The sequence below is a fragment of the Morone saxatilis genome, unplaced genomic scaffold, assembly GCF_004916995.1.
Source record: "Morone saxatilis isolate NCDOM2014 unplaced genomic scaffold, NCSU_SB_2.0 Contig11, whole genome shotgun sequence".
In the NCBI taxonomy this organism is placed as follows: Eukaryota; Metazoa; Chordata; class Actinopteri; family Moronidae; genus Morone; species Morone saxatilis.
Window position 1 is genome coordinate 4,395,398 of NW_023339663.1, and position 9,900 is coordinate 4,405,297.

Sequence of the window (9,900 nt, forward strand, 5' to 3'; positions counted from 1 at the left end):
CTGGGTACTGTAGTTTTTAGCAAACATTGCTCAAACGGTGAAACATTGAGCACTTGTTGGGGACTATTTTCAGCAGCAGATTAACATACATGCTCTAGAGAGTATTTAGCGACACTAGTGTATATGTAGTACTGAGATAAGCAACAGTGGTAGTATGGAAATAAAAGAACATGTCACCCAGTGTTATTGTGCGGCTCGTTGATGCGTTTTAAATAGTTTTGGAGCTCAATGGAACATCGCCATATTTCCAACTTTTAGAGCTTAGAAAGTGTGTTTGCTCACAATCTTAAAAGATAATCTTCCATCTAAGGAGTTCCAACAGTTGTTAAGCAATGATCATCAAACAGAGGGATATATGATTGATTGCTGTCTATAAAAAATTTTAACTTTGGCAAGTGGCCATTCATTTCTAAGATTGATTGGACACCCCCTCCCCAAGAAATGACATGGGGACAACTGTCCTGCACTGACAAATCATTCAGATGTTTCTATTGCCCACACACAAAGTCATATCCAGGCCATGTGGTTCTCTGTGTGGCCCACTGTGCAGTTTCAGCCATTAGACACGCTGAAAATATGGCTGCACCAATTCCCAGTCGCCACTCAGTAAAGGCTGAACCCATACAGACACTGGCATCAGACAAATGTCTTCTTTTTGTTTGCAAAGAGCATCCCATGATGTCTTGGTTACAGGGACAATACAAAAGAATAAGTGGCTTATTTTCAATGCATGGCTGAAACCACATTCAGGGATGGAAAGAGGCCTTTCATCACAAAAATCCACCGAAGCCACGATCATTTCACACTGATGACTTCTTCCAAATTTTCCAGAATTTCATTAACGTTCCTGTAGATGCCCCACCCCACAAGTCACAGCGAGAGAGAAGTGAAGCCTCTGAAGAATTAAGTTACTATGGATCGGTACGAGTGTGTGTCCTTCAAAATGTCTTTGTGTCCCTGCCCCCTCCCCTGGTTGTGCTCAGACAGCGAGTCTCCAGCCCTGCTTATCTTTCTGTCCTCTACAGCAGACCCCCGCTGAGACAGAGAACCAGAGTTTATTACAGCCTCCAATAATCTGCAACCCCTGAGGAACTCGGATTCATGCTACATGGCCTAAAAAACGTCAAACGTCTTTCAATACCAAACTTCTACAGTGACGTGGCCTGAATTTCATATCGCAAACATTTTTACAGTAGGAGTATCACAGTACAGTTCTTCTACTGATGATGTCATTTAACAAACTTCTACCCTGTGGGCATATCTCTTGTGTTACCCAAGGTTTCAGATTCTGATTTTATTGTCAAAAAGTGATGGGAATCTGTCTTTAGGACTTTATTTGTTCTAATCCCTCAAACAAGAAATGTTCATTAAACTGAAACCAACAATTCTTTAAAACACGTTTTGAAAATTGGGTTGCTCCAAAGGGCAATGGACCACTTTTATACTGTATAGCACGTTGTCGGTCATTCATCGATTCACACTAACACACTGATGGCCAATCTCTCCACCATTGGAAGCAATTCGGGGTTTAGTGTCTTGCTCCAGGACATTTCTCCATGTGGACAGGAGTAGGTAGGGATCAAACCACCAAGCCTATGATTAATTGTGACCACTCTACAACCTGACCCATAGCTGCCTGCCAACCCAGTTCTGATTGATCAACCTGTGAATGGCCCAGAGTTAGCTTGGAAGGCTAATTTTCATCTACTGTCCTTGGCCAGATGGCCCATGTATATTAATTATTTTGGCTTTCTTTTGGACCAAGGAGCTAAACTCCACTTTAAATTCCCTCAAACATCAGGTCATTGAAATAAACAAATGCACATAGGCTAGGTGGCAATCCATCATCATCCATGTCGTGTGTGAAAGCAGCACCAAATTCCAAATTTCCAGCAGTGGATCGTTTCTGTTGCTACACCGCTAACCGTTCTTCTCTGCAGAGGGCTGCCAGTGGTTGACATTGTTTGTTTGCTTGCTCGTGTTCTCTCAAAGCAGACATCTGTGACATATATTAGCACTGTGAACATAATTGAAATGGGCCCCGGGGCCATGGCATCATGTTCTGAAATCAGACACGACCCCAAAGACGAGTGCCCGCCCAGGGGTCTCTCGCAGCGGAGGCCGGCCTCGCAGGGAGAGAGCAAGGTGATTTATAGGAAGGTGGAGGAACATGAGGAGAGTGGCGAGGGAGGGGGTTTCAGGTCTGACATTTATCCATATGGGAATGTTGGAAGGGGGGCTTCGAATCAAGTAATCATAGGTTACCTCCACTGCTACCTTGGAGGTGCAATTCCATCCTCTCAGCAGAGACACACAAAGCACACTGGGGGTATCAGGTGGCCCAGTCTGCCTTCCCCTGGTGAAAGCAAAAGCCTGGCTGACACCAACCCAACCAGCTAGACCAGAGGAGGGCACACACACAGTCATTCAGGACACAAAAATCACATGCACTCATCCAACACAGCAGCTCCAGTCTCAGATCCATTAATGAAACGTTCACCCTCGTCCTCCCCCCGAAGCCCTTGAAAAGCTTCAGTAAGTCGCCAGAATGGAAGGTGAATGTGCATATATGCCAAAACAATCAAAGCTTGCCAGGAGTACAGACAAAGGAGTCCCGTTTCGTAGATGTTAAGCCACGGCCACATCCTCCAAAACAACCTTTCCCTGTTGGAGGAAAGTATCGTCGCCTGCAGAGTGGAATCTGTACCAAAAACAACTCATGGCATTCAATAAATCTGTCTGTAGGCTGAGTTATTCTGTAATATCAACATTGCAACACCATTAATACCAACACAATTACTCTGAGGACACTTAATCAAATGTGGTGTTGGAGCTATTTTGCAAGACAAAGTCATAAATTAACATTCTAATCCTTGCTGGGTACGCAAAACCACGCCTGCGGGTTCTGTGAGAAGGCCACTAGTGAGAGTGTGTGTTAGTCCAGGATAAGGAGGGCAATGTCAGGGGACTAATCAATCCGAGGAGGGGATACAGGCGGCAGCGAAGGGCACAAAGGCCGGCAGCAACTTGAACCACGGAGCAGAGCACTCGAGCGAACACAAGGCCAAACTCCCCACCTCCACTTTTCAACCCGCTTTCTGCTCCTTCTCTACGCTGGTCTTACGTTTGTGATTTTCTTATTTTAACTTCTTCTGTTCACCTTTTAATTACCACTTGTGTCGAAATGATTAGTCGACTAGACGATCAAAAGAAGGTTAAAACAACATCTTCAATAGTAACGCATTTGTGATGTGGTCAAGGAACCATCCAAGAAGTATTCCGCATTAAATTACTACAATCAGGAATGAAAAGATATACCGTGAGACAGATAAATTGCAATATAAATACGTGAAGATTCAAAATCGGTGAGTCGTAAAATGAATCGTGATACTCTTTTTACACAGCAGAGGGTGGTGTCTACTTTTCACTTTGCTTGTTTGATGTCCTACGTCACTTGTGTCAGTTGCTGTATTAAGGTGCAAAGACGTCAGTTTCACTTTTACAAAGAAAAGGAAATTCAAAAGTTCATACCCCACCTCGAAAAATAAAAAGGAATCTTAAAATGAAATATAACCCATATCACACACATATATATCAGAAAATATGTTTCGTAGATGTTTTGTGTAATCAATGCCATTTTGTAAACAATAAATTGTGAGAAAAATCATATCATGAACCCAGTTTCGTAAATTAAATCGTGAATTAAGTTTATTACTAACAGTCTTTAATATTCCACACATTTTAGTCAGTATTAAAACGTTTTTTTAGGTTTGATACCCATCCCTACCTGTCTCTAGTGATCAATTTACAGTTATTCATGGAAATTAATATCATACCGACCTAGACCACAGCCATACTCATTAAAATGAGCCATTAGCTCTGCTATTTTTCCCCAAAGGTTAAAGGTTTGTATCAAAGGTGCACTCATTTTTTGATGTTAGAAAAGGTGCTCTTTACTTCAGGTGAAGTGAACTGCCTCTGCTAAAATCCACAGCTGGATGCTCATTTGGGCAATTTATCAAGTTAAAATGCAAAATACCACTTTCAGCATCTCAAAGGTGAGGAGGTGCTGCTTTTCTTATATCTTCTTTAAATTGAATACCTTGGTGTTTTGCTTTCAGCTGGACCAAACGAGCAATTTGAAGAAGTAGCCTTGTGTTCTGGGAAATTGCAATGGTTTTTTTTATGATGCAAATAATCACAAGTTGCAGCCCACTTCTTTTCCTAGCGTTTTACTATCATCATCCACATCCTTCTCCTTTGTTTGGCTGCAGCAGCTAAAACCAACGAACCCCACTCGAGGAAGGAGTTTTTTGGACAGTTGCCCAGCTGTCAGATTCATACAGCAGCACTGTCTCCGTTCAGCGAGACCAGGATCGTCATGCAAGTTGAACATTTCATCCCATCCCCACTGGGATTCTGGATTCATCTGTCAGTGACGCTTTACTGTAAGTTTAGATGTGATCTAATATGCAGCGACGCCTTCAGTGGAACGACACTGGAGGTTCTGAGTGACCTGTGAGTCCAATCGATAGTTGATTAGTAAATGCGGAGTGTTCAGTGAGGAATCGTAGGAGTGGGTGAGAGGTCCTCCTGTCCCAGACGACATCATTAAACTGTATAACACACTCTCCAACACGCCATTAGTCCAACTCAGCCCATTAATACAAGGCCACTAGACTTGGCTGAGAAGGCATTTTGACCTTACACACATGTTGGACTCTCTCTCTCTTCTCTCCGTCTCGTCTCTCTCCCTCTCCTCACACACCACACACACACACAGGCAGTGTATGGGGATTAGGCATGTAATAAATCGTAGCCCCCGGAGTCATCTACTGTCTGTTGGGACTGGCGGCTTTGGCCTTTATAATGCCATTCCACTGTAACACAAACGTAGAAATTATATCCTATTACCCAGTCGTTCCATGAACCCATAATGGTATATCAGTATAATACAAGAGTTCGATGAAAAATAACAGCCGATACGTCGGGTTAGATCCATATATCATTTTTGTGCTTTGAACATTTTGTTTACTCAATTAATTGTTCAAAGATAGATTTATCTATGCTGGTTTTTCATGTATCCTGGAGTTTCCCAACCACTGGATAGCTGTGGTATGAGAGCCCGACTTTAAAAGTCGCTCGCCCTAAAATAACGTCATTAGTGCGAACATGTCACATGAGGGTTTAACATGAGGGTTTAAATGCTATTTTAGAGGCTTTTCTACCCTGACAAAAATAAAACTCTGAGAGGAAAATGTTATATTTGGAATTCCTGGAAAAAATTTAAAGATCCCTTGAATAGAAAATGAAACACCATCTATCAGCTGCTTCAGCACCAAAAGAGGCACTGGCCTTGTAAAAACCCGCATCAGTTGATACGCTGTGTGCCACAATGGAAAATGCCAACAGCGGCAGCGCACGCTCACGCACAACAGACAACGATGTGTTTAAGACATCACACAGGCCCAGCAGACTTAATTGCTTTATGACAGAACAAGTCCATAATCAAAAGAGGACGCACCCTAACCCGCCACAAAGAGGGGAGGCGGGGGAAAACGCTGATAACTACATCTGAAAGGATGAAAGACCCTACTATAAATAGGATGTGGATCATCCAGAGGGGCCTTTGTTTTCAATTGGATATCAAATCTTATCAGGCTGACATTCTAGCGGCAGTCTCTTGGTGACATTTTGGACTCGTCACAATTACACGACCTCCTTTTGAGGTCCAACCAGCCAATTTACATTACATTTTTTTTCTTATCCTGTCAGGTAAATCATTTCATATCATGTCAGAGGACACAGCACCCATGTCTATGACTCTGTGTGTGTGTGTGCAGGGTCCTTGCATTCAGCGGCTGTCTAAAGCATGTTGTAAATACAAGGTGTTTAAGAGAAAACATAGGAGGGGGTGGTGGAAATCACTCAGACGCTATTACAAAGGGCTGCTGGGGTCGTGAGGACTGGATGCGGGGGTGGGGCCGGGGGGGGGGGGGGGGGCAGGATGTAGGTTATCATAGATAAACAACCCGGTTCACCTGCAATCACAGCCAAGAGCAGTGCTTGGGTTTTTTTTTTCTAAACTGAATGGAAAAATAAAGGCTGCATCCTCCAACATCCCGGGTTTTGATTTAAGTCAGTGGATCGTTTGCCTAACAGAGACAAGTGAAAAGTGCATTTTTAAGTAACTTTAAGGAACTTTCTACCAGTTTATAACCAATGCAAGAGCATAAAATCCATCCCACATGCTCTGTCTTACATGTCATGTCTCATTTTAAGCTTCTACACATCCAAGACCAGCTACAGCTTTAAAACAGCATTCTAACTGATTTCAGATTTGGGATTGTACTCCCACATCCAACCCGGGACTGATGGCAGCATTTGCCTCAGTGTGGAGAGCTGACAGAACATCATGCATATGCATACACACATACAGCCTAACCAGCATGTAACACCAAAAACTACTTGCAAAATCTTTCATAAACCCATATAATCAGCTTTTTTATGCACTGCAAAATGTAATACCCATACAGCACGTATAGCTTTGTATACAGGGTAAGTGGGGGTACATGGTGTAAGTAAAGATTCAAGACTACAAAACATAAAGTACTGAAAGTGAAAATATAAAATGGAAAGCAATTTAATCAATAAAATGTGCTGCAGATCTGAGAGCTTGTGCCATCGCTTCAACACTTACACAAGCATGTTGTCAAACAAGATTTAGAGAAAAAAAAAGGAATCAGCACTCACACAAAGACACATTTTCCACTACAGTTTCTATTTTAAACACCTAAACTGCTCTCTCTAATAAGGGGAAACTTGGCTGCTGAGCTGAAATGTCTGAATGTGCGACTCAAACCAATTCACGGAGCAGATAAGGAGGGAATTTAAAAATAAAAAAAATACTACTAAACAAAACACCTCCGTTAACCTCTTCCCAAACAGGCTCACATGCAGTTTCAACTCCACTTTGCAACATTTTCAACCGGACATTTTCTTACCTGGACTCTGGCTGAGCAGCAAAGTTATCAGGGAGCCCCACAGCACCGCGGCCAGCTGCATCTTGTACCCCGCTTTTCTCTCGCTTCTCCGGGCTTCCCTTTCCCTACTCCCTCTTCTTATTCTCCCCAGTTAAATATCAACGGGCTTGAGTTGCAAGAGGACGCTCCGGCTTTCACGCTAACCTCATACCATGACTGACTTGTTAGCCCCCTTTTTTTTTCTCTCCCCCGACCTCCTCCGCCTCCTCCTCTTGTGTGCGATAACGCGACAAAACCGGGATTAAAAAGTTAACTCTGAGGGGAACAGCTCGGCCACGGTCTCCAACATGTTGTGCTCCAGTTCCCTACGCTGTAGCTACCAAAAGGAGCTGTGGACTGTACCAAACACAGGCTACGGGGGTGTTAGCTGTGTCTACCGCGGTATTTTTAAGCTCACTCGGGCGTAAATGAGCGACACTGACAAATCACTATCACGTTAAAAATGATATAATACAAAACAATCATTTAATCTCCAAACTTTGTTGTGTTTTTTGCGTTTTGTTCCCCGTCATTCTTCTCCGCGCTTCCCTATCCCGCAAGAAATCGGCTCTTCCAAAAAAATCTCTGCTCTCGTTGTGTCATTTCTTAAATTACAGCGTTTTTTTTAAAAAAAAAAAGAGGCTGGTGGTCAGCAAATCAAAGGATAAATTCAGACAGCATCTGGAGGCATGAGTAAACAGTTTGTGCCTCTCTTCACCGCGTGGAAAAACTTCTCTGGTCCCCCGTCCTCTCATTCTGCCCTTCTTTCTAACAATGTGGGTTAAAGAAGAGAAGACGAAGAGGGGGGGGGGAAGCTTCTCTGTTGTCACTTAAGTCAATGGAGGCAAATGACAGAGCAGTGGTTTCCACAGTGGGGTGTAATGACCATGGGATGAGGTCATTATTCAGTACCACAGATTTACAAAAAGTTACTGGAGGGAAATTATGGGTATATTAAAATGCAATTAAGTCCAAAAAGGTCACTGTGGACATATGCTTTTTTTCTCCAGGATTACAAGGCGTTCCAATGGGCATGGTATAGTTACACCACAAGTTTATACATTAAGTTTAGTCCAAACAGTCTCTATAAACTCGTTATTAACCATATGATAGTGATTCCATCACACATAGAACAACTATTAAGCATAATTAAGTCACTTTACGTTCACTAATTAAGATTAGAGACACACTACAATTTCCCATAGAACCATTAATCTCACTATGAGAGATCTTAGACATATCACTGCTTCCTATAAGAATAGTAGGATAAAGCACCACAACAGAAACAATATACATTAAGTATAAGCATGAACAAAGTAAGAAGTTAAGTATACGAATGCTAGTATCAAAGAGAAAAAAAAACAACATTTGGTCCCATAAGGTCACACTTAAAGGGATGCCGGTGTTCCCATCAACACATTTTTTGATCAGTTTCATCAGATAGATGAGTTTTAAAGGTTTTCTGTGATATTTGCAAGACAGAAAAAGTAAAGGTCCCACATTTATAAGGTGTAAGATTTAGGAGGATGTATTGACAGAAATGGAATACAATATTCATTAGTGTATAATAAAATAAAAATGATCAAGATTTCTGTGCTTTGTTACCTTAGAATGAGTCATTTTTATCTACAGGGGGAGCGGGTCCTCTTCTACGGATTCCACCATGTTGAACAAACCAAATACTGGCTCTAAATAGGGCCTTTTGCATTTTTCACAAATTTTGTGGCCACCATAGTTTCTCCTATATGCTGGGAATGGGAGGGTGAGTGGAGGGCATTGTAATCTGCAACTTCACCACTAGATGCCACTAAATCCTACACACTGGTTCTTTAAAGCCACATTATGTAACTTTTTTTACCTTAAAATAACAGCTTCAAAATCATGCTACACTGAGCTCTAATAGGGTGATTGGTGCTTCTGTCATTCCCACACTGCACCCCATATGCCTGCCCTTGCACTATGTAACTTTTGGCTCTGGGTCAGGTACAGGTATACCAACTATGTCACTGATTTTGATGAAAGTGATTCATGTTTTATGAAAAATGTGTTCCCCTCTGATGTCCTGTGGGTGCTGGTACTCAACTCTCTGTGATTAATAGAGTTGTTGGACAGTGAAGGGGGGCTGGATGTAACCCGGCTCAGCAGCTTTTGTGGACATAGCTAATGGCAGAGTCATTAGTGAGAGCTTTGTGAAGACAGCAAGACAGACAGCGAGCTGACCTTCTTCCCGTTGGACAAGTAAATATTAGCTGACTTGCTACATTTTGTGTTATTTTTCTTGCTTTCATCATAAATAATGTCAACATAACAAATGCATGTGTACAGCTGTCCATATTTATAACAGTGGCATTGGAAGTTGGGGCACACAATTGCATGTGTGATGCTTTAAGGTAAAATGTAATATGAGAATGTTAGAGTGAACTATATGCTATAACATTATAATATAATTTTTAATACCATAGTAGACAATGACTGAATCACCAGCATGTGAACTGCTGCACAGTCTACATATTTATGTCTCTCTTCTTTCCTTGGAAAGGAGGCTTTAGACCCCTCTTTGCAATTATGAGGCAGCTTTAGTTAGGATGTGAGCTCCCTCATCTCTAAACAGGACATCATCATTCAGCACACGCCTCCCCTCCATTCTCCTGTGGAGCATCCATCAGAGTATTAGATTTCATCCCAATAAAAGTGGTGTGCGCCATCACTTTGTGATTTGATACAGAGCATTTTAATGAACAATGCTTTGGACAAAAAACTGTTGCAGTCTGATGAAAAATTATAAAGACACTTAAGAATTTTCTGTTTCAATATCTATGTTTTTGTTAATTAATCCTTTAGATTATATTTATGCATGTAAGAGCCTATATAAGAATAA

At 41.9% G+C, this 9,900-nt stretch overlaps 1 protein-coding gene across 1 annotated transcript in view; it reads right to left on the reverse strand.

Annotated features, from left to right (window-relative positions):
• Positions 1–7,336, reverse strand: part of lrp4 (low density lipoprotein receptor-related protein 4) — a gene marked incomplete in the record, with an annotated part of 92,810 nt that extends 85,474 nt beyond the window's left edge. The window contains 1 exon segment of the mRNA XM_035682344.1: positions 7,005–7,336. Coding sequence (XP_035538237.1) covers positions 7,005–7,065 — 61 coding nt within the window.
• Positions 7,337–9,900: the final 2,564 nt, after the last annotated feature.